General features: G+C 46.3%; 1 protein-coding gene across 2 annotated transcripts in view; it reads right to left on the bottom strand.

The window, feature by feature from the left end:
• Positions 1-13,628: 13,628 nt before the first annotated feature.
• LOC115471796 (cytochrome P450 4B1-like) overlaps positions 13,629-25,408 on the bottom strand; it is a 165,914-nt gene continuing 154,134 nt past the window's right edge. The window contains exon 12 of one of the 2 annotated variants that reach the window (XM_030205629.1): positions 13,629-13,866. In XM_030205629.1, the coding sequence (XP_030061489.1) occupies positions 13,698-13,866 (169 nt within the window). In that variant the 3' untranslated portion in view covers positions 13,629-13,697. The remainder of the gene's footprint in view (positions 13,867-25,408) is intronic. The other variant, XM_030205630.1, reaches the window with a different exon arrangement.

Genomic DNA, 25,408 nt, shown 5'->3' with positions numbered 1-25,408 from the left:
TATGAATTTTTATATCTGCAGAGTCAGGAAACCAGGAACTGTAATTATATAGTTACTTCAATAATGAAATGCTTTGAAAACTGCTGTTTAAAGAGTTGCAGTCCACTAAATCTGGAGCCGAGAGAGAAAATAATTTGATGCATGGAATAGAGAATGACGGGACGGTGACAGGGGACAAACTTTGTCCCCAGGTCATTTTCTACTTTAAAGCCTAAATTCTACAGCCCTTGTCATTCACCTTTTATGGTAATGGGCTGAAAAAGGGGGCAGGGTGGGAGAAGAGAGAAAGGAGATGCCACACGGGAGGGGGGGGGGGGGTGCGCCAACTGATAGTCTGCAGGGAGGCGCCAGAGACCCTAGGCACAGCCCTGCTCTTAAGGACTATCACTGACCACACCCTCTCCCAAAGACAATACACAATGTGATACCCGCAAGCGAGCCTTCTCCGGAGTAGCCCCCACGCTCTGGAATGCACTGCCTGAAAGGCTCCGCTTAACACAAGACTATCTCTACTTCAGGAAACAGGTGGAAGCTTGGCTCTTCAACCAGGCCTTTAAGGGAAGAAGTAACCAACTTGTTAGTCTCATTCACACATACAGCAGGACATGTTTACCCACTCCTACCCTAGCTGAGATAATATTTAACCATCTCTCTGACCTCATGTGTACCTTTCTTTAAATTAGTCACCTTATTTTCTAACTCCTCTTACTCTCTTACCTATCTATATGCTCCTTCTTTGCTTATACCCTACACTATCAATTAAAATGTTCCATTATGTATTGACATTGTAAGTAGCAGTGGTGTAGCTATGTGGGGCCTGAGGGGGCCTGGGCCCCCGTAGATTTCAGTTGGGACCCTCCTCCTGGCGAACCCGCCCCCACCGCCACCTACCTTCGGTTTTGCTGGCGGGGGACCCCAATCCCCTCCAGCCGACGTCCTCTCCGACCGTTCTGCTGCAGTCAGACTCAGAAAAGTCTTCTTCCTTCAACAGTTGCATGCTGACGTCCTGCAAGGGGTTAAAGGAAGGCGGCGTCGGCAGCGACACAGCACGTCAGCACCAGTGAAACGCGTGCTGGCTCGGCGCACCTTCAGCTTCCCTTCGTTCTGTCTCTCAAGCGCTGGTCCCGCCCTTGCAGGACCAGCACTTGAGAGACAGAATGAAGAGAAGCTGAAGGTGCGCCGAGCCAGCACACGTTTCACTGGTGCTGACGTGCTGTGTCGCTGCCGACGCCGCCTTCCCTTAACCCCGAGCAGGTATCAAGTTTTAAATTTTGGAGGGGGGGTGGGAGGCAGGCGAAGGTCACAACTGGGCTGGGGAGGCTTAGCCTCCCCAAGCCTCTTATATGGGGCGCCTATGAATAGATATACTAGTGTTTCAACTCATCTAAACAAACCAGGGGAGTAGCCAAACAGCAGATTTTGGGTGGGCCTAGGCAAGAAGTGGGTGGGCACCAAGTGTTATCCCCCTCCCCCCCCCCAAAAAAAATATCTAAGCTGGTGGGAAAATGTTTCTCTCCACCTTGGCAGTCTGCAGCAGGCATGCGCTGAAAACTGAGCATTCACAGGTGCCAGCAACATAGAGCACACCATCTTCATTACCATTAGGGGGAAGTCTTCAGCTGGTAGAGCTTGGAATCCCCATCAGCTACTGCTAAACATGTGCTACTGTTGGGTGGGCCCCGGCCCACCCAGACCCACCTATGGCTACGCCACTGAAACAAACTGCACTGGTTTCTCATAGCTGAAAGACTCAGGTTCAAAACTGCTTGTTTAGTTTCTCAAATCTTACAGGGTTTCACCTCTGAACTGCTAAGACCACTTTGCTACGTTTGGTCCAGTCTAACAGACTGAAAGAACAACTGATGTTCAAAAGACAATTCAAAATCTGAAGATTTTCAGCTCTCTAATCCCTGTACTTGGAGTTAAAATATGGAACTCTCTACCTATTGCCATCAGAACAGAAAACAGTTACCTTAGCTTCAGGAAGAGGCTAAAAACCTTTCTCTTCCCAAAGACCTGCTTCATAACAATCCATTGACTTCTACCTCCTAGTATCATCCATTATCCTTTTCTATAATGTTTTTGGTCTCATGCATTACACCAGTGGTCTCTAATTGTTCTCATACCTCACACTAACATTATCGGATTTTGTCTCACCTGGAAAGGGGATATTAGTGGTATACAAGAATTGATTTGATATATACCGTCTTATGCATCTAAGAAGTGAGGATTTCTTATCACATCATTTCAGTTTCCATAAACAAACACCAACAAATTTCTACAGTCTTGGCACTTAGCCCAGTACAATAGCATTAGTCTATAACTCTGATCTATAGACCCAGCAACTTACAGTCTTTCACACCTTTCAAACCCTTTCAGTCTTGCTTGCCAAGGTAGTAGCTAGAAGCTCTTCCTTGCTGCTTAGTTAAGTCAGTGTGTGGGCGTGGCTGTGTTGCCTAGGTCTTTCCTTTCCTTGTAAGTCCACCTTCTCCTAGTACCCTCAGATTTCACCCCTCCCCTGGAGACTTCATGGGCTGGGGGCTGGTGGCTGCTGGACTTCCAGACTGGCTATGCCTGTCTCTACTGCAGCTTCCTGGAAGCTTTCCCTTAGCTCTAAGGACCCTGTCCTCCCAAGAGCTATCCACCTCTGCTGTGCTCCTAGTGCCGATCACACCTTGGAGACCTTGTCCCTTGCTGCTTCTCTCTTCAAGAGGAGACTCTGGGGATTCTTCCTGCTGGGGTTTAGGCTTACCAGCCCTTAACAGGGCTATGTAACCACTAGTATCAGGGTTCCCCACTACAGAGCTACTTCTGCTCTTCTTAGCCCTAGGCATCAATAATGCCCACACAAACCATTTAATTCTGCCCTGAGCTGCTTCCAAAGGCCTTCTTTTTTTTCAGCAATGCTCCCAAGGGCTGCTGCTTTTCTTGTCTTCAGGAGAGCCTCTAAGGGTACTTTACCTGCTGGGGTTCAGAATTACTAGCCTTTAACAGGGCTCTGCAACCACCAGTAACAAGGTTTCCCATCTAGAGAGCTGTCTCTTATCGTAGCCAGAAGCTAAAACCATTCATCAAAGATGAACACAGAACCAAAACCCCACGGTGCATTCCCAACCATGCCACCTCTCTCCCCCTCCCCTAAACTCATGGGGGAACAGGTTTTTTTCAATTCCATTATTCTGATCCAGCTCTCTCCATTCAGTATGTGTGCATCATGGATCCCACAAGCTTTATTCCCTTCAGTGCATTAATCCATTCATAATGTGTAAAATAGCTCCCAACATTCTGCCTGTCGGTCTCCATTTACATGCAGGCAGAGCTGTGAGGCCCATCCTCCTCCTGCAAATGTAACAATGTTCAATCAGCTACAGTTCTCCTAAGGCAAGCTAAAACTAAAGGCTATGAAGTCCCTATTCACCTTAGACAAAACATAGTAACATAGTAGATGACGGCAGAAAAAGACCTGCACAGTCCATCCAGTCTGCCCAACAAGATAAACTCATATGTGCCACTTTTTGTGTATTCCTTACCTTGATTTGTACCTGTCCTTTTCAGGGCACAGACCGTATAAGTCTGCCCAGCACTATCCCCGCCTCCCAACCACCAGCCCCGCCTCCCACCACCGGCTCTGGCACAGACCATATAAGTCTGCTCAGCACTATCCCCGCCTCCCAACCACCAGCTCCGCCACCCATCACCGGCTCTGGCACAGACCATATAAGACTGCCCAGCACTATCCCCGCCTCCCACTACCAGCTCTGCCACCCAATCTCGGCTAAGCTCCATTCCTTCTGCACAGGATTCCTTTATGTATATCCCACGCATGTTTGAATTCCGTTACCGTTTTCATCTCCACCACCTCCCGCGGGAGGGTATTCCAAGCATTTTAAAAGCATTTTACCAAGATTTTCCTCTCTCCTTAATTCTCATTAAAGCCCACCCACTGGTGGGGTTTCAACTGCTATGCACCTCCTTGACTTCTGGGTCCTCTCACCACTCAGCGCTGCACTCAGGCTGCCTCCCGCCAACCTGCAGAGGCTTTATTCTGCCAGATCCCACCCTTCTGATGCAACTTTCTGGGTGGGATCTGGCAGAAAGAAGGCCAGGAGCGTGGGTTGGCTTGTAGCATGATATGAGGAATTTTCAGAGTTATTGATTTTGCTGGAATCAGATACAAATGTATGTATAAAAATATGTAGTTGCAAAGACTTCTTGGAGCAGTATCAGAAAAATGGGTCTGACTTCACCCCTCCCCCTGAAGACCACCGATACCAGTGTAACAAAGGCTAGCCAGGTGGACACTAAAAGTCAATCCCCATATCTCCAAAGAACAAAGTCTGCATTTTGACAGCAATCACAGAGACTGGAGTTAACAAAAGACAGAGAAACTCCCACCTAATCTGACAAAAGAAAGCCCATCTACTTCAGACAATGACTCTTTTAATCCTACCAAATACCTTCTGAGTGTATGTCACAGAAGATAGCCAGCCAGGTACTCTTATGATGTAATTTAAACATGTGACCCAGGGGCGTAGCCAGACCTCGCCAGGAGGGTAGGCCAGAGCCCGACGTGGGGGGCACTGTTTAGCCGCTGACCCCCCCGCACCCGCCACTGTGGACCCCCCTGCCGACGACCCTCTTGAACCCCCTCCTGCCACCAACCCTCCCCCGCCCCGCATAGCTTGTTTGCTGACGGGGGTCCCCAAACCCCGCCAGCCGAAGGGTCTTCTTCAGCGCTGGAGTAGACTCCAGTGCCTTCGTTCAACAAAGTTCATTGTGTGATGATCAGTTGTTTCTGATGCCTTACGTCCTGCACGGGGTTACATGCACGATGCAGGACGTAAGGCGTCAGAAACAGCTGATCATCACACAACAAATTTCGTTGAACGAAGAAAACTCTTCGGCTGGCGAGGTTTGGGGACCCCCACCAGCAAACAAGGTACGATGGCGGGTTGGTGGCGGGAGGGGGGTTCAAGAGGGTCATCGGCAGGGGGCCAGGGCCGAATCTAAGGGGGGCCCAGGCCCCACGTAGCTACGCCACTGATGTGACCAGCCACCGTGCTCCATCTCAAAACTAGATGGATCAGTTTTCAGCTATCCCTGAGTTTTCATTGGATCAAATACACCCCACCTGACTTCAGCCTGTGGTCCAAGAAGAAATTATAAAACCCTGGAACATTCTCAGCCGGTCACGATGATTCTTCCTCTCCTCTCTGGACCTTCACTGAATCCCTGGGCCTTGCTGGACTTCACACACATCCAAAATAAGTCTTTCTTCAGGTTCCGGCAACAAACAAATCAACTTCTTTTCCAGCAAGGACCTTCTTCACCACTCCAGCTAGCAGCCTCCATCATAGTGAGTTACTATTAATCCAGCCTAATTAATAATCCAGACTTTCTAATAATATTTATCTTGTGGCACATTTCCCTAAAAACTGCATTACCTGTATTGTAAATAAACATCATTAGTAAATATCTGGTCCTTATGTTCTTAATCTTATACAGTGCAAATCCCCAAATCAACTATATCCGTTCATCCCCCTTCCCTTTTTCTTACAGGCTGGAGACAGACCAAGTGTAGCACTACATGGTCTGAGTAATGACAGGACCCAGAAGTCAAGGAGGTACATCCAGTGGCGATCCTAGCCTGCATGACACCCGGGGCGGATCGCCGATGCGCCCCCCCCCCCCCGGGTGCAGTGCACCCCCCCTCCCCCGGTGAAATGACACCCCCCCAGGTGCACGCCGCTGGAGGGGGTGCCGCGGTGCGCGCCTGTCAGCTGAGTTCGCTAACTTTGCTGCAGCTCCCTCTGCCCCGGCCGGAACAGGAAGTAACCTGTTCCGGGGCAGAGGGAGCTGCAGCGAAGTTAGCGAACTTAGCAAACTCAGCTGACAGGTGCGCGCCGCGTCACCCCCCAGCGGCGTGCACCCGGGGCAGACTGCCCCCCCTTGGTACGCCACTGGGTACATCAAGTACAGCTTATTCTTCAATTCAATGCCGGATTCAGGGGCATGGAGCAATTGTTGGAAAAAGGGAAGCGAGGGAGAGTGAGTAACAGGAAATATAATCCTCCTGGCATTACTGTTACCATCCTAGAAAGTAATTAACTATAGTAGCTCTTTTATTATAGTTAATTAGTGGTTAAACGCTCATTTGATTACTGTAGAAAAGTAATTAATTACTGTAATGCATTAGTAGTAGCGCAACACCCCACAACACCGCTCTTGGGGAAGCAGGAGAGAAATTAAGAGCTTTGATCTACATTTTGTACCTCCCCAGGCATCCTGACTGCTTTCTGGAAGATCAGGGAAATGGAATATCTTATGGCTAAAGGACTTTTACAATTAAATATTATCTTTATTTAGATCTGATGGAATCTTGGGCATCCAGTTCAGTGGCGTAGCCAAGGGTGGCCTTGGGTGGGCCGATGCCCACCCACTTTAGGTTCAGGCCCACCCAGTAGCAGCATACCTATGATGTGGCTGGCAGGGATCCCCAAGCCCCACCAGCCGAAAACTCCCAACAAGTGTCCCTCCTGCATACCTTGTAAGTAGCAGATCTTCGCCTGCAGTGAGCAGACATACATACTGCTCGCACCGGCCCCACAGCCTTCCCTCTGATGTATTTCTGCCTAGGCGGAAACAGGAAGGAAGGGTGTGGGGCCAACATGAGCAGTGTATATTAGTTGCTGCTCGCTGCTGGTGAAAATCTGCTATTTAAAAAGGTATACTGGAGAGGGGGGATGTTTGAGAGACCATATGGCATGCAGGCGAGAGAAGGAGAGACCAAATCACGTATGGGATGGGACAAGGTTCTTCTGCCCACCCATCTTGGGCCCAGGCCCACCCAAAATTGGGTGTCTGGCTACGCCCCTGATCCAGTTTCAAACTCAAATTAAATCGGGAAAAGACTAAATTCCTCACACTTACCAAACCCTATTAACCCATTTCATAAAAAAAAAACTTCATTACTGACAACACATCACATGCCTTAGATCAATCAATGAAAATCCTGGGCACCTCCATCGGCCAGCATTTATCATTCGAAGATGAGGTCTCAAAGGTGGTCTCGAGCGTCTTCCATACATTATGGAAGTAAAAGGTAGCGTCCTTTCTTCCCAAGCTCCACACTTTGTACTATAACCCAAACTCTGGTACTATCCAAATCTGATTATTGTAATGCCATATATGTGGGTGTTAAAATCACCACTTCTTAAAAAATTACAAACAGCATAAAATACCGCTACCAGCCTTGTATACAGTGCGCCTTGCTTTGAGAAGGATCCCCCCTCTCTTGTTAAAATTTCACTGGCTTCCCATAAACTCCAAGATCACCTTTAAAATATGTGTGACTGCTTGCGAAATCATAAATGGTTTATCGCCCTCCTGCATGCAATAACTAATTGATTTACCTTCATGTAATACAGTAAAAACATCTAGAGAATACCTCACGCTCCATTATCCAAACTGCAAAGGTCTTTCTTACAAATCAATCCTTGTTGCAGGCTTCACATATTACTACTACTACTACTTAACATTTCTAGAGCACTACTAGGGTTGCACAGCGCTGTACAGATTAACAAAAAAGGACAGTCCCTGCTCCAAGGAGCTTACAATCTAATGGGCGAAATGTCAAGTAGGGGCAGTCTAGATGTCCTGAATAGAGGTATGATGGTTAGGTGCCGAAGGCGACATTGAAGAGGTGGGCTTTGAGCAAGGCTTTGAAGATGGGCAGGGAGGGGGCCTGGCGTATGGGCTCAGGGAGTTTACTCCAGGCATGGGGTGAGGCGAGGCAGAAAGGGCGGAGCCTGGAGTTGTTGCAGGCTTCACATATCAGAGTATTAAACTTTGGAATTCTCTACCCAAGTAATTAAGGTACTTAGAAGATTATCTGAGATTCGGTAAATTACTAAAGGCTTTTCTATTAAGTACATATCTTATCAAAAGACAATAAACTAATGTTGCCATCTCTAATATGTTTCAACGTAACCAATACTCTAGCCCAGCTTCATGAGAAACACACAATTATTCCTAATGTGTTAAATCTTATAATTAATTATCTGACTGCATCAAATTTTTGATGTTTTTCTTATCAATAGAAATCAAACAAAATAAAACATGGAAAAGAAAATAAGATGATACCTTTTTTATTGGACATAACTTAATACATTTCTTGATTAGCTTTCGAAGGTTGCCCTTCTTCGTCAGATCGGAAATAAGCAAATGTGGTAGCAGATAGTATATATAAGAGAAACATCAAAGCATTACTTTGACAGTCTGACAGAGTGGGAGGGTGGGGGTATGCATGGGGACATCAAAGCATTTCATTGATATTCTAACAGGATGGGTGTTGGTAGGTGAGAGGAGGGTAATAAACAGAGAAATACAGCTTTATGGTTTATAATGGGTTAGAAAACCCAGATCCTTGTTAAGTCCTGTTTGTTGGGTGTCAAAATATTCAATCATTCTTATTTCAAAGGTCTTACGTTCCTGTATTGTTTTAAAGTTACCTTTCAGGATTCTTACTGGTGCAGTGTTCTGGTCTTCTGAAGTGTTGGCCCACCCTCCCACTCTGTCAGACTGTCAAAGTAATGCTTTGATGTTTCTCTTATATATACTATCTGCTACCACATTTGCTTATTTCCAATCTGACGAAGAAGGGCAACCTTCGAAAGCTAATCAAGAAATGTATTAAGTTATGTCCAATAAAAAAGGTATCATCTTATTTTCTTTTCCATGTTTTATTTTGTTTGATTTCTATAGATTCTACATGGAATGTTGCTATTCCACTAGCAACATCCATGTAGAAGTCGGCCCTTGTAGATCAGCAATGTGGCCGCGCAGGCTTCTGCTTCTGTGAGTCTGACGTCCTGCACGTACGTGCAGGACGTCAGACTCACAGAAACAGAAGCCTGCGCAGCCTTCTACATGGAATGTTGCTAGTGGAATAGCAACATTCCATGTAGAATCTCCAAGAGTAGCACATTCCATGTAGAATCTCCAATGGTATCTATTTTACTGTCATAGTAATGCTTGAATGTTTTCACTTATATACACTGTCAGCTAGCACATTTGCTTATTTCCGATCTGACAAAGAAGGGCGACCTTCGAAAGCTAATCAAGAAATGTATTAAGTTATGTCCAATAAAAAAGGTATCATCTTATTTTCTTTTCCATGTTTTATTTTGTTTGATTTCTATAGATTCTACATGGAATGTTGCTATTCCACTAGCAACATTCCATGTAGAAGTCGGCCCTTGTAGATCAGCAATGTGGCCGCGCAGGCTTCTGCTTCTGTGAGTCTGACGTCCTGCACGTACGTGCAGGATGTCAGACTCACAGAAACAGAAGCCTGCGCAGCCTTCTACATGGAATGTTGCTAGTGGAATAGCAACATTCCATGTAGAATCTCCAATAGTAGCAACATTCCATGTAGAATCTCCAATGGTATCTATTTACTGTCATAGTCATGCTTGAATGTTTTCACTTATATACACTGTCAGCTAGCACATTTGCTTATTTCCGATCTGAGGAAGAAGGGCAACCTTCGAAGCTAATCAAGAAATGTATTAAGTTATGTCCAATAAAAAAGGGATCATCTTATTTTCTTTTCCATGTTTTATTTTGTTTGATTTCTATAGATTCTACATGGAATGTTGCTATTCCACTAGCAACATTCCATGTAGAAGTCGGCCCTTGTAGATCAGCAATGTGGCCGCGGCAGGCTTCTGCTTCTGTGAGTCTGACGTCCTGCACATACGTGCAGGACGTCAGACTCACAGAAACAGAAGCCTGCGCAGCCTTCTACATGGAATGTTGCTAGTGGAATAGCAACATTCCATGTAGAATCTCCAATGGTATCTATTTTACTGTCATAGTAATGCTTGAATGTTTTCACTTATATACACTGTCAGCTAGCACATTTGCTTATTTCCGATCTGAGGAAGAAGGGCAACCTTCGAAAGCTAATCAAGAAATGTATTAAGTTATGTCCAATAAAAAGGTATCATCTTATTTCTTTTCCATGTTTTATTTGTTTGATTTCTATTGATAACCTTAAGAGTGGACTAACACGGCTACCACACCTCTCTAATTATGATGTTTTTCTTGAATGTAAGCCACATTGAAGCTGAGCTTGTTCGAGATAATTCAGGATACAAATGTCATAAATATATACATAAATAAAAATCACTCGGCAGGAATACGGACACCCTTCATTGAGCTCGTTTAACATCTACAGGACTAGTGCCATTTATGTCTTTACCTGGTTGACTGCTGCGGGAGCAAGATAAACAGCACTGATAACTATCATGCCTGTGTCTTTAATAACTGCACTGCATAGATGCAATGTTTGTATGAGCTGCATGAACACAAAGGTTACTACTTTGTACCATTTGTGAGGAAGGAATGTTTGGATAAAGTTAAAATCCCAGTTGAATATCCTGTTGTGATACAAGTTACTTTTATTGCACTGTAAACTTCAAGCAAGTTTTCAGTAAAGGTTCTGTTTCAGATACGAGACATTGAGATGTATTTTCAAAACACTTATACTTACAAAGTTCCATTCCAAGTGCTTTGAAAATGAGCCCCATTGAATTGGTGAGTTTTTGTGTGGAGTTTATTTGCTCAAGGTCTGATCCTGCTTGTTCAGCCTCCTGGTATAAACCAGTCCTGGCTCTGTCCCTCAGCCTAAAAGTGTGATTATGTACCCCTGTCCCTACGCCAATGTACTTACACTAGGCATCTGCCTAGCTATATAAATAACAGGAGATTACATAAGCACTAGGATTTAGGAGGTCAGGGAAAACCCTGAGGTCAGGAAGGTTCTGCTGTATTGCATCGGGAGATGGGCCGAATAGATGGCCCTGTTCTGTCCTCTGACAGTCTTGCACTAGTTTATAATGTGACTCTGAAATGTGTTTAATGCCTTTACTGTTATTCTCACTTCTAAGGATTTTCATTGCTGCAGCTCTCACTGGAAAGATACGTGAGCAATGCATTGTGTGTAATGTAGTTCACAGGCAACGCAGCCATACTTACCTTTCTGTATAAGAACTGTACTATTGGTTTGTACTGCTGCCTAGACCTCTTCTCTTTCTCAGCCAAGCTTGGCTCCCTTGTCTACCTGCTATCATTTCCTGGTTATTCTTACTATCTCTGACCTGAGAGGTCAGCCAGGTATGACCTTTGCCTCCAATCAGGGACTGTCCCCTAGGACCACCCTTGCCACCCGGTGGCAAGCTCTGTCCCTATTGGTCCTTACCTCCTCCTCCCTGGGCCTGTGTGAGGCTTCTTGAACCCCCTGTCCCTCGCTCCATGAGGCATTCTCCATCTTGCTACAGACAGCACTTGTCCTGCCTCACTCCTTGAAACAAACTTGGTTTTTTACCTTGAATATATCTTTCTGATGAGATATTGCACTCTCCAGTCACCCAGCGCTGAGCCACTTCTACCTGTTCAACTATTTCTCACCTCTGCAATAAAGCTGCCTTTCTTCAGACTTCTACCTCCAACTACTGAAACAGCTCTCAGCATTACGGAGTCTCTGTGCCCTGGGGCTACACTCAGGGGCGTAGCTACAGGTGGGCCTGGGTGGGCCCAGGCCCCCCAATTCCAGCCCAGGCCCGCCCAGCGCCAGCGCCAGCTCCCATTGCCGGCCACTGCTGCTTTTCCTGATGAGCAGCAGGGCCGGCGCCCGTCGCTACAAAAAGAAAGAAGCGCTCAGCTGACTGAGCTGAGCGTCAACAGCGTCGCTAAGGACAAGAAAAAATGTTTATAAAAAATGCGGCACCGCAGGCAGCCTCGAAGCATTGGCTGCTGGCTCTGTGCAGGCTCCTCCCGTCTCTTACATCACTGCCCCTGTAGCGAAGCAGGGGCAGTGACGTAAGAGACGGAAGGAGCCTGCAGAGCCAGCAGCCAATGCTTCGAGGCTGCCTGCAGTGCCGCGTTTTTTTTTTAAACATTTTTTCCTCGTCGGGTTAGCGACGCGTTGGCGCTCAGCTCAGTCAGCTGAGCGCTTCTTCTTTTTGTAGCGCCGCCCTGTCTGCTCATCAGGAAAAGCAGCAGTGGCCGGCAATGGGAGCTGGGCTGGTGGGCCTGAATGGGAGAGGGAAAATGGATGGCAGGATGGGGATAAAGAGGGAAAATGGAAGGATGGGAGAGAAAGAGGGAAAACAGATGGGAGGATGGCAGAGAAAGAGGGAAAATGGAAGGATTGGGGAGAGAAAGAGGGAAAATGGAAGGATGGGGAGAGAAAGAGGGAAAACAGATGGAGGATGGCAGAGAAAGAGGGAAAACGGAGGATGGGGAGAGAAAGAGGGAAAACAGATGGGAGGATGGCAGAGAAAGAGGGGAGATGGATGAAAGGATGCAGAGAAAAAGGGGAGAGTGGAAGGATGTGGAGAGAGAAGGGACACTGAACAGAAAAGGGTAGAGAGATAGACACTGGTTAGAAGGAGGGAGAGAGACATTAGATGGAAGGATCAGGAGAGAGGTAGATGGGTGGAAGATGGGGAGAGAAAGAGGGAAGACGCTGGATGGAAGGGTAGGGAGAAAGAGGTGACACGATGGAAGGATGCAGAAAGAAAGAGGGGAGACTATTGGAAGGATGGGGAGAGAGAGGGGAGACACTGGAAAGGATGGGGAGAGAAAGAGGAGAGCTGCTGCATGGAAAGGGGGAGTAGTGAAGATTGGAGATAAGAGGAAGGGGCATGGGGAGAAACAAGGGTGAGAAAAAGATGAAAAGCCATAAGTAGATGAGGAAATTAAAGAATGGATAGTAAGAATGATTAAATAATCTGGACACAGAGAGAGGCAGAAAAATATTGAAGAAGCAAAGAAAAAGGAGAGAAAAATGACAAATGGCCAGGAACCCTGGCAGAAGAGTCAAGCGAAACGAAGGAAAGCAGAATCTAGACACTGGGAGCAACACAATGAGAAAAAGTAAATGGCCATTACAAGAAAGGTAAAGAAAATAATTTATTTTTAATTTAGGATAAAGTAATATGGTGTTAATAAAGTTTCAGAGACCAATACTTCCTTCCTTAGGTCAGGAGAGGATACCGTAACAGCATTATACTGACCTGAGGCAGAGGTTTGACCTCTGAAAGCTCACTGAAAAGGGTGTTAAGGCTATTAAATAAATTTTCTGAAATCTGATGCACTGAAAAGCAGCACTTTACCCTGTGTGACAAATGCATCTGAGTGTGACTACATTTTGCTGGGGGGGGGGGTGGGGTAGAGAGAAAATTTTGTGCCCACCCACTTTGGGTTCAGGCCCACCCAAAATTGGCAGTCTGGCTACGCCACTGGCTACACTTCTGAACATCTGACTGAGTAAATTATCTGTGATTTATTCAATAAAAGAAACTTCAGAAAATAAAGAGGCTTCAGGTGTGTTCTGGTGTGCCAAGGTTATACTTCAAGATATTGAGACTTTACAGTAACAAGTCTTAAGAGGCTTGACAGGCCCCTGTGGTCTTTATCTGCTTTCATTTTCTGTGTTTGTACATCAGAATTAGAGAGATGGAGGGTTTGCATCTTCTTGAAAACATTGTTTTCAGAAGCTGAATGCTACACCATTTTTTTTCTGTTTAAATCGCAGATGTCTGTGAAATGAAACAATTAAATGAGGGCAAAAATGACTGTCTCCGTTTATTTAACAGATATACATACTCATGCATACAGTTTACAAATAGTTACTTAATTTTCTTTAAGTACAGGTGGATACCATTCATGGATTTCAGAACTACCTGAGGTATTTTGATAGGGGGGCGAGTTTCATCAGGGGAGACTTGGAAGCGCTGCAGGGTCAGAGCGGTGGCTATTTTCATCTCATTCATGGCGAAGTTTTGTCCGATACAGTTCCTGAGACATGAGATGAGAAAAGGTTAAAAGCAAAGGAAACCCCTGCCCCCAATCATTCTATGAGAAAGCCTTTGAAAAGATGGCCTTTTAATCTTTGAATCAGTGAAAGTGGGCATTTAAAATGCACTGGGTGTCCAATCGGTGGACAAATGCACTTTCGCCTCTGTGTTTTACCTCTGGAGCACTTAACTAGGAACAACAGCCAGTTCAAAATACAAAGCCTTGTCCCCCTCGCCCCCACACATCTAGGGTTACCATATGGCTCCAGCAAAAGGAGGACGGATTGAGCCAGCCGGGTTCTACTTTCATTGCTTTTCATTGAAAGCAATGGAAGTAAAACCCGGCCGGCTCAATTACTTCCATTGAAATCAATGGAAGTAAAACCGGCTGGCTCAATCCGTCCTCCTTTTTCTGGAGCCATATGGTAACCCTACACACATGTATGTACAACTTATAGCACAAAGAAACAGATCATAGAGCATAATAACACAGTAAATCATAAAGATCAAAATGGACCAAGCTGCCAGCTGAGATTCATCCACCCTGGGTAGATGAACGTATGAAAGTGAGTGGAGGAGTGGCCTAGTGGTTAGGGTGGTGGACTTTGGTCCTGAGGAACTGAGTTCGATTCCCGGCATAGGCAGCTCCTTGAGACTCTGGGCAAGTCACTTAACCCTCCATTGCCCCATGTAAGCCGCATTGAGCCTGCCATGAGTGGGAAAGCGCAGGGTACAAATGTAACAAAAATAAAATAGATACTATTGGAGATTCTACATGGAATGTTGCTACTATTGGAGATTCTACATGGAATGTTGCTATTCCACTAGCGACATTCCATGTAGAAGCCTGCGCAGGCTTCTGTTTCTGTGAGTCTGACGTCCTGCGTGCAGGACGTCAGACTCACAGAAGCAGAAGCCTGCGCGGCCACATTGGTGATCTGCAAGGGCTGACCTCTACATGGAAGTGGCCTAGTGGTTAGGGTGGTGGACTTTGGTCCTGAGGAACTGAGTTCGATTCTCACTTCAGGCACAGGCAGCTCCTTGTGACTCTGGGCAAGTCACTTAACCCTCCATTGCCCCATGTAAGCCGCATTGAGCCTGCCATGAGTGGGAAAGCGCAGGGTACAAATGTAACAAAAAAAAAAAATTTCATCCCAGCATATGCAACCCAACCTCAATTCCCAACTCTTTTATGTTTTGTACCTGTCTCCTCAGCCCTTTTCCCACCACTGCCCTCCACATGTACTGCCTAAAATAATCACAACGATGGCCTTCCCTCGCTCCATTAGTACGGCTCTTTCAGGCCTTCCTATCTTCATCTTTGCTTCAGTTTCAACCCAATACCCAGGCCCCCTTCTGTGTCTCATTTCCAAGTTCTGTAATAATTCCCACAGACACAAAGGCCATTGCAGCTATTGTTTTAAAAAAAAAAAAAAAAACAGAAAAAAAGACTAGAATAATAAATAATCTGGCCTTTCCATGTTCACTGAGTCTCAGGTTTTAACCACTATTCTCTCAATGCTGAGCGGGGGTCCTCCAATATCAATGTTACCAGTAGGTGGTGGCGCTTCAATATTGTGTTTTCAATTGCTAGGACAGGCAGAGGTTCCCTGGAGTCCTGCAGACTTTGCCTGTCCCTCACTATTGAAAATGTGCATAAGTACATAAGTGTTGCCATACTGGGACAGACCAAAGGTCCATCAAGCCCAGCATCCTGTTTCCAACAGTGGCCAATCCAGGTCACAAGTACCCAATAGTAGCAACATTCCATATAGAACCCCAAAGAGTAGCAAGATTCTAGAATTCTAAAGAATAACAAGATCCCATGCAGAATTTCAAAGTGCAGCAACATTCCAGGTAGAACCCCAAAGAGCAGCAAGATTCCATTCAGAATTCCAAGTACATAAGTATTGCCATACTGGGAAAGACCAAAGGTCCATCGAGCCCAGCATCCTGTTTCCAACAGTGGCCAATCCAGGTCACAAATACCCGGCAAGATCCCAAAAAAGTACAAAACATTTTATACTGCTTATGCCAGAAATAGTGGATTTTCCCCAAGTCCATTTAATAATGGTCTATGTGATAGTGAAACAGCACCTCCTACTGGCAGGACTGTAGGTGGAGGACTCCCGCTCTGCTTACAGGGAACAGTGGTTTTAACCATCTTCAGTCTAAACTGTTACACCAACCTCTTTGGAAGTCTGACGCTGTTGTAACTAGGGATGTACAGCATGAAAATGTTCATGTCATTTTATTGCCCAGGTAATTTACAGAATTTTTTGTGGGGGGTTTGGAGTGTATTAGCATTTTTTTTTCTTATTATGGGAGTAATCTCTATAAGAGTGTGCACTCTTTCCTCATTGTATGCTCACATTCATGTATGCACAATGGTTTGTTCATGCATGCACTTATGGAAGCGTGAGCACCATTAATAACACAAGAAAAATCCTTGTTTCTTTTTCATTTCAACTAAACGCACATCCCTATTTGTAACGCTGCTGTGTAATCTCTATCAGAGTGTGCACTCTTTCCTCACTGTGTGCATATGCTCACATTCATGCATGCATGATGGTTCGCACATGCATGCACTTTTGGAAGAGAAAGCATCATTAATAACGCAAGAAAAAATCCTGAAATTTGTATATTTTCTTGTCGTTTCAAATGAATGCACATCTCTGTTTGTAACACTGCTGTTTATTGTTGAAACTATAGATCTTACGCAACAGAACAGAGCAATGGGGGCGAATATGTGGTAGGTCTGGACTAGGGGATGAGAGTCCTTGAAGGAAGAGTTGGGATTTCTCTTTCTTCCAGGGCCGCCGAGAGACTGAACCGGGCCGCCGCCGCCCACTCCCCCCCTCGAATCACGTCTGCCCCCCCCACAATCATCACCGCTGCCCCCCCCCCCCAGATTGCTGCCGCTCCCCCAGATCGCTGCCGAAATACCTTGTTGGCTGGCGGGGATCCCGAGGCCCCGCCAGCAGAAGACGTCTTCCTCCAGTGCTGCTCTTCTGCCGATTGTCTGCCCCTGCGGCTGTTTTTTTCTCTCAGGGCATGAGAGGAAAAGCAGCCGCTCAGCTGGGCAGAAGAGCAGCGCTGGAGTTGCTCCTCTGGGTCCTCCCCAGCTGCCAAGGGGGCCCAGCCACAGTGCCGGAGTTTTCTCTCTCCTGCTGCTGTCGGGACGGGATCACTCGGGTCCCGGCAGGAGCAAGAGAGAGAGACCCCTGCACCGGGCGGCCCAGGGAATTTTGCCCCCCTTGCTTCCCCCTCTCAGAGGCCTGCTTTCTTCCCAGAAGAGGGAAGGAGTGTGCTGTACCTTCCACCGGCAGCAAATGGCACAAACGCGTGGGAATGTCGATCGGATGAATTCTCGGTGAAAACCTCAGCGGATCAAATACCTGCAATGCAAGAATCCAACCCTCCTGTCAATCTCAGAGAAAAAAGGAACTTTATTTCATCTAGCTATTACATGCAGGGGCCCATTTTCAAAGCACTTAGATAGATTTACAAAGTTCCATAGGTTACTATGGGGCTCATTTTCGAAAGAGAAAAAAATGTTCCAAAGTGTCATAAAGCAACATTTCAATGAATTTCTTATCAAAATGTCCAAATCGGTATTTTTCAAAACCTATTTTGCAGATGTTTATCTATGCAATTTGTCTGCAGTGTAATCAAATCACAAGGGGATGTTTTGAAGGTGGGGATTGGGGGGGGGGGGGTGCCTAACACTTTGACGTTTTACAGCCATAATGGAACAAAACCAAACGTTTTGGTCTACACCTGTTTTTCTGATGAATAAGGCATAAAAAAGGTGCCTAAGTGACCAGAAGACCACTGGAGGAATTCAGGAATGATCCCCCCCCCCTTACTCCGTCAGTGGTCACTAACCACCTTCCATCCCCCAAAAATGTGAATAAAAATATTACTCACCAGCCTCAGATGTTATACTCAGGTCCATTAGAGCAGCATGCAGGTCCCTGGAGTAGTCTAGTGGTGGGTGCAGTGCACTTGCAGACAGGTGGACCCAGGCCCATATCTCCCCCTACCTGTTACACTCGTGGTGGAAACTGTGATCCCTCCAAAACTCACCAAAACCCACTGTACCCTCATATAGGTGTCCCTTTACCCATAAGGGCTATGTAGTGGTGTACAGTCGGGGGTAGTGGGTTTTGGAGGGCTCAGCAGACAAGGTAAGAGAGCAACGGTGAGATGTGTACCTGGGAGAATTATATGAAGTCCACAGCAGTGCCCCATTGCTCTCCTGTGTTGTCTGGGGGACCAGTCTGCTAAAAATGCTGGTCCCTCTTACATCTCAATAGCTTGATTTTGTGCATTTTTAACTTGTATGTTTTGGGGTTTTTTTTTTTTTGAAAATGACATAAAAAGATAAACGTGCAAAGCACAAAACCTTGTTCGAAATGGTATTAAAAAAAAAACATATTTTTCTTTTTTTGAAAATGCTTAATTTGCTATTCGGATTTGGGAAGTTTAGCGCAAAATGTCCAAAGTTCAACTTAGATATCATATTGAAAATGCCCCTCCACGTAACGTTGTAAGTCTTAAGTGCTTTGAAAATATGCCTCTATAATGGTCTGATTCAATTCAGGATTTATATACCGCTTAGACCTACCCAGTTTACAATTTTTCATTTTACAGGTACTGGGTCTGTCCCTAGTGGGCTCACAGTCTAACTAGTATACAGTGGTGGAAATAAGTATTTGATCCCTGCTGATTTTGTAAGTGTGCCCACTGACAAAGACATGAGCAGCCCATAATTGAAGGGTAGGTTATTGGTAACAGTGAGAGATAGCACATCACAAATTAAATCCGGAAAATCACATTGTGAAAAGTATATGAATTTATTTGCATTCTGCAGAGGGAAATAAGTATTTGATCCCCCACCAACCAGTAAGAGATCTGGCCCTACAGACCAGGTAGATGCTCCAAATCAATCGTTACCTGCATGACAGACAGCTGTCGGCAATGGTCACCTGTATGAAAGACACCTGTCCACAGACTCAGTGAATCAGTCAGACTCTAACCTCTACAAAATGGCCAAGAGCAAGGAGCTGTCTAAGGATGTCAGGGACAAGATCATACACCTGCACAAGGCTGGAATGGGCTACAAAACCATCAGTAAGACGCTGGGCGAGAAGGAGACAACTGTTGGTGCCATAGTAAGAAAATGGAAGAAGTACAAAATGACTGTCAATCGACAAAGATCTGGGGCTCCACGCAAAATCTCACCTCGTGGGGTATCCTTGATCATGAGGAAGGTTAGAAATCAGCCTACAACTACAAGGGGGGAACTTGTCAATGATCTCAAGGCAGCTGGGACCACTGTCACCACGAAAACCATTGGTAACACATTACGACATAACGGATTGCATCCTGCAGTGCCCGCAAGGTCCCCCTGCTCCGGAAGGCACATGTGACGGCCCGTCTGAAGTTGCCAGTGAACACCTGGATGATGCCGAGAGTGATTGGGAGAAGGTGCTGTGGTCAGATGAGACAAAAATTGAGCTCTTGGCATGAACTCAACTCGCCGTGTTTGGAGGAAGAGAAATGCTGCCTATGACCCAAAGAACACCGTCCCCACTGTCAAGCATGGAGGTGGAAATGTTATGTTTTGGGGGTGTTTCTCTGCTAAGGGCACAGGACTACTTCACCGCATCAATGGGAGAATGGATGGGGCCATGTACCGTACAATTCTGAGTGACAACCTCCTTCCCTCCGCCAGGGCCTTAAAAAGGGGTCGTGCTGGGTCTTCCAGCACGACATGACCCAAAACATACAGCCAAGGCAACAAAGGAGTGGCTCAGGAAGAAGCACATTAGGGTCATGGAGTGGCCTAGCCCGTCACCAGACCTTAATCCCATTGAAAACTTATGGAGGGAGCTGAAGCTGCGAGTTGCCAAGCGACAGCCCAGAACTCTTAATGATTTAGAGATGATCTGCAAAGAGGAGTGGACCAAAATTCCTCCTGACATGTGTGCAAACCTCATCATCAACTACAGAAGACGTCTGACCGCTGTGCTTGCCAACAAGGGTTTTGCCACCAAGTATTAGGTCTTGTTTGCCAGAGGGATTAAATACTTATTTCCCTCTGCAGAATGCAAATAAATTCATATACTTTCCACAATGTGATTTTCCGGATTTAATTTGTGATGTGCTATCTCTCACTGTTACCAATAACCTACCCTTCAATTATGGGCTGCTCATGTCTTTGTCAGTGGGCACACTTACAAAATCAGCAAGGGATCAAATACTTATTTCCACCACTGTATTGTACTACTGTGGTACCTGGGGCAACAGAGGGTTAAGTGACTTGTCCAGTGTCACATGGAGCTGCAGAGGGAATTGAACCTGGTTCTCCAGGATCTTAACCATCAGGCAGCAGCAGGAATTGAACCCAGTTCCCCAGATCCGCCAACCACTACACTATTAGGCCACTCCTCCGCTCTGGATTAAATGACTTGCCCAGTGTCACACGGAGCCGCAGAGGGAATTGAACCTGGTTCCCCAGGATCTTAACCCACTGCTGACCATCAGGCAGCAGCAGGAATTGAACCCAGTTTGCCTCTGCTTTGTTTTCTTTGCTTTTTGTTTGTTTGTTTAAACTTTATCTGGTTGGCAGGCCTGGGTCAAGGCACAATCTTTATGGGGGGGGGGTCAATCTTTTGCCCTGGCTGGTACACTGAGACACCAGTGGGTGAGGGGGGGGGACTAGCACCAAGGGGCTTGCTATCCCATTGGCAGGGCCCCTTGGGGCCTATGTCAACCTGCTCACAGAGTACAATCTGCAAGCAAGGGCTCAGAGAGGAGTGGTCAAGTAGAAGCAATGACCATCCAGGGAAAGTTCCATGAACCTATCCCTGGGAAACCACCAGGCCTCTGGGTTCAATCACCAGACCAGGCCTGGAGGTAGAAGACAGGGGAAAAATGTCAGCAGCACTAGTCCAACCTGCACTATCTGCTGGAGATAGAGAAATACTGATTAGCACCAGGCCGCATCTCCTCTTATCCAAGTGAATCTTGTCAGCATATAAGGCCTTAAGAATGTGCCTCTCCTATCCACAAGGAACCCAGAACAGAAAATGGAGCCCGCTCGTGCCCCACCTTGTAATTCTGAGAAATGGCCAAATACACAAGCCCTGGACCCTCCTGGTGAATAAATTCTTCATACAATGAATGTCTTGAAAAATTACCCCACCCTGCACTCGTAAATCTTATTGAACCAATTGTAAAAACCCAGAAATATCATCACAAGTATCTGTTTTAGAACAGAAAGGTACCTCTGGATCTTGCCACACACTGGGGTTTCTGTGAATAGCGTAAATGCTCAGCACAAACAAACAGCCTATGAGAAACAGCAGGATAGAGCATATTACAAGGGAATCCATGACACATTCTATGAAGTAAGCTAACATATCTAATTAGGGGGTCATTTACTAACAGCATTAGCACATGTTAACTGACACAGGACCCTTATGAAAAGAACTGTTAGAAAATTATCCCCTCAAACTCTTGGGTTCTCTTGCACAAATGGCCATGTGCTCAGGTTCTCTGAGGTTTGTCAACTTTCATAAATATTTTTAAAAAACAGCAATTTATCTCCCTTCCTCCAACTTCAGCAACCCTCTCCCAACAACCCCATTTCTTCTAATCCTCCCTGCAGGAACCAGTTCAAAATCTATGGTGGCTGTAACAACGTTGTGCTATAAAAGTGCATCGGCCCGAGCAGCCAGTCCAGCACGCTTCACTCCCAGCACTGGGGTGGCTCTGGCCCTCCTGCTTCTCTGCAGCAGGTAGGGTCTGGGAATGGACTGCGGGCTGACTTAAGTCCTCAGTCCAATTCACCTTTATATTGAAACATTATTACAGCCACTGCTGCATCTGAGCTTTAGACTGGCCCCCGCCTTACCAAGAACAGGTCCATGGGGCAGGGGGTGATCTTTTTCCATTCCAATCTGGATGCTGGCAGTCGGCAGAACTAGAACATACATTGACTGGTTAATGGAAACCAGCCAGGCCGGTTGGCAACCTTAGGATCTCTCTGAACAGACCTGCATTGCACTTTTACCAATCCTGTAGCTTAGCTACTATATGCAATTATTCACTGCAAAAACCGGCACTCCAGAAAACAAAGGAAAACCCTTCTGAACTCGCCAGCAATCACCACTGGAAAAGCCTCAAAGTTCTGATCCTTACAATAGGCTGAGTGCTGAGGTCTGATCAATCTTCGACTCCTCCCTCTCCTTTTCTGCGCACATCCAGCAGATAGCCAAGACCTGTCGCTTCTTCCTCTATAACATCAGTAAAATTCGCCCCTTCCTCTCTGAGCACACCACCCGAACTCTCATCCACTCTCTCATTACCTCTCGCCTTGACTACTGCAACCTACTCCTGACCGGCCTCCCACGTAGCCATCTACTCCCCCTTCAGTCCATCCAGAACTCTGCCGCACGTCTTATCTTCCGCTTTAACCGATATACTCATATCACCCCTCTCTTCAAGTCACTTCACTGGCTCCCAATCAGATACCGCATACAGTTCAAGCTTTTCTTACTCACCTACAAATGCACTCGATCTGCGGCCCCTCCGTACCTCTCTACCCTCATCTCCCCTTACGTCCCTACCCGTAACCTGCGCTCTCAAGGCAAATCCCTCCTTTCAGTACCCTTCTCCACCACCTCCAACTCCAGGCTCCGTCCCTTCTGTCTCGCCTCACCCCATGCCTGGAACAAACTCCCTGAGCCCATACGCCGTGCCCCCTCCCTACCCATCTTCAAATCAATGCTCAAAGCCCACCTCTTCAATGTCGCCTTCGGCACCTAATCACTACACCTCCTCTCAGAAAACTTATCTAACCCAACTTGACATTTCGTCCTTTAGATTGTAAGCTCTTCCGAGCAGGGACCGTCCTTATTGTTAATTTGTACAGCGCTGCGTAACCCTAGTAGCGCTCTAGAAATGTTAAGTAGTAGTAGTAGTAGTAGTAGACTGGAGCATTCCTGAAGGTTTTGTGGGATTCTTGGCAGGTTCTGATACTGTTCATTGAGCCAGCATAAGGTTTATCCCCAAAATGGGGTACCTGGAGCTTTTGGATTCACACGAATCTCTTCTCCATTCCACCAAGTTCCCTCCACCAGGAAAATCATCCAATAATATTAAAAGAAAAATATGCTGGGACAAGTCCACTTAAGACGAGATCCTTCAAGGTCTTTTCTCATAGGCGCAAAATGAGAAAATAGCTGTCACGGCCCATTTTACATAAAACATTGGGATCAGAATTAAAATGTCAGGTCAGGCCATGATCAATTCCAGTGGTATTTTACAAAAAGCCTCTGTCGAGCACAGAGCCTTCTGTAAAACAGGCATAAGGACCTGCAAGAGATGCATGGATATGGAACGGCAGGGCAGTCCAAGGGTGGAGCTTGGTTGGAGCTGGCACGTAACCGGTTAGTGGCGATATTCAGTCCACTAACCGGTTAGGCAAGCGGATGAAGTTAGGCCAGCAAAAAGGCTGAATATTTGTTTTCCTATGCCTGGAACAATCCTCCTCAACCCCTACGCCAAGCCCCCTCCCTACCCATCTTCAAATCTCTGCTTAAAGCTCACCTCTTCAATGCTGCTTTCGGCACCTAACCGTCCGTGAAATATAGTATGCCCTATTAGTCGGACTCTACACTTGTCTTTGACTGGACACTTGTCTCTAGATTGTACACCTGTCTTTTAGATTGTAAGCTCCTTGAGCAGGGACTGTCCTTCTATGTTTGAATTGTACAGCGCTGCGTAACCCTGGTAGCGCTTTAGAATGTTAAATAGTAGTAGTAGTAATATCAGTTGGCACCTGGTTAACTTCCGTATGACCGCAGATACCCAGATATTCAATGAGGGATCCTGGACATGGCCTGGCATTGAATATCTGTGGTTAATTCAGTCTGTGGCTGTCAGTGGCATAAAAACGTCTGACTGCCACTGGTTGAATAGCTACCCCTAGTTTACGCGGGCGTAAATGTCCTCGGCTTCAACCTAGCTGCGATTTCTGCCAAGTTATCCCTAGTATTTGATAAAGACACATAGGGACCGATATTCAGCCGGCAGTGGGCAGTGTGGTTATAGCCCGCTGCCATGTCATATCCAGGCATTGAATTTCCAGTTTCATTTTTGGCCACCAGAACTTAACCGGTTAAGCTGATATTCAGCGCTAACCGGTTAAGTTCCTCAAGATTAACGATAGGACTGCTATTTATTGTGGTCCCATTTAACCGCTAAACCCAGCGCTGAATATTGGGGCTTTAATCTTCCGGTGAATGTTCGCAATTAGTCGGTTAAACGCTATTTAAGCGGCCAGCAGCCACTACTTACTGGTTAAATAGTGCTGAATTTCGGGTGGGAGGGGGGAAATTTTTTGCTAAAATATTCTTGAAATAGGTGTCTTCTTGTTCTCTTAACCTAAGTGATGTGTTATATAATCTAATCTTAATTACCTAATCTTAATTTTTCCTGTTTTCAGCAAAATCCATGGACCTTATTATCTTGTATTACCCTGTACTATCTTTTGTTATCTCTGTTGTTTTATATGATACCTATATGCTTAATAACCTACTATTACATTGTTCATTTATACTTTCTGAACTGTAGCCTATTCTACAGTTATGTGTAAGCCACATTGAGCCTACACCTAGTGGGAAAATGTGGTGTATAAATGTATTAAATAAATAAATAAATATAATTATCAGATCAATGAGAGCGAGAGTAAGCAGTGCTCTCCAAGTTTGTAAAATTAGCCCATGATTAATGTTGACCGCATGTCCCTGAAGCAACAAGCAAACGGCAGGGGCAGACTGAGGGTGGTCTGGGCCCCTGGGCACTGAGGGTGGTCTGGGCCCCCCGCCCGGTTGATGCCCGACACCCCTCTGCTGCCCCGGCTGCCGCAGCTGACGCCCCTACTGCCCTGGTCGTACCTGAGGGGTCCTGGTATTGGTGGCCTCTGTAGGGGGGGGGGCATGTTCTTTTCTGCCTGCTGTGCTGCCGCTATTCCCCCGCCTCCCTGCAGCGCCATGTTTTTAAAAAGGCAGCCGAGACTTCCCATGATAGTCTCACTGGGTCTCAACAGTCTCACAAGACCGCCATTTTAAGAATACGGTGCCGGGCAGGGGAATAGTGGCAGGCCGGGCAGGAAAGTACATGTGTCCTTCTCCCCCTGCCTCTGCTGAGGCCACTAGATCACCAGCGGTGCGCTGCGAATCCAGGCAGAGCCTCTGGTCCCCCTAGAGCCACATGGCGCTAACTGGGCAGTAATCGGCAGTGTACGCTCCCTGACGATTACTGCCCGGGTAATGCGTGAGACCTTACTGCTAAGTCAATGGGTGGCGGTAAGGTCTCAGACCCATAATGGACGCAAGCAAATTTTCAGCCCCCCAAAACACAAAAGGTCTTTTTTGCAGGGGGCTGAAAATGGACCTGCGCACGTCCAAAACATGCGCCTACAGGCCATTTTTCGGCGCGCCTTAGTAAAAGGAAGTAAAAGGACCCCA

The sequence above is a fragment of the Microcaecilia unicolor genome, chromosome 6 (assembly GCF_901765095.1).
Source record: "Microcaecilia unicolor chromosome 6, aMicUni1.1, whole genome shotgun sequence".
NCBI lineage: Eukaryota > Metazoa > Chordata > Amphibia > Gymnophiona > Siphonopidae > Microcaecilia > Microcaecilia unicolor.
The sequence above is the reverse complement of the archived record's forward strand: the minus strand, read 5'-3'. Positions and strand labels throughout refer to the sequence as shown.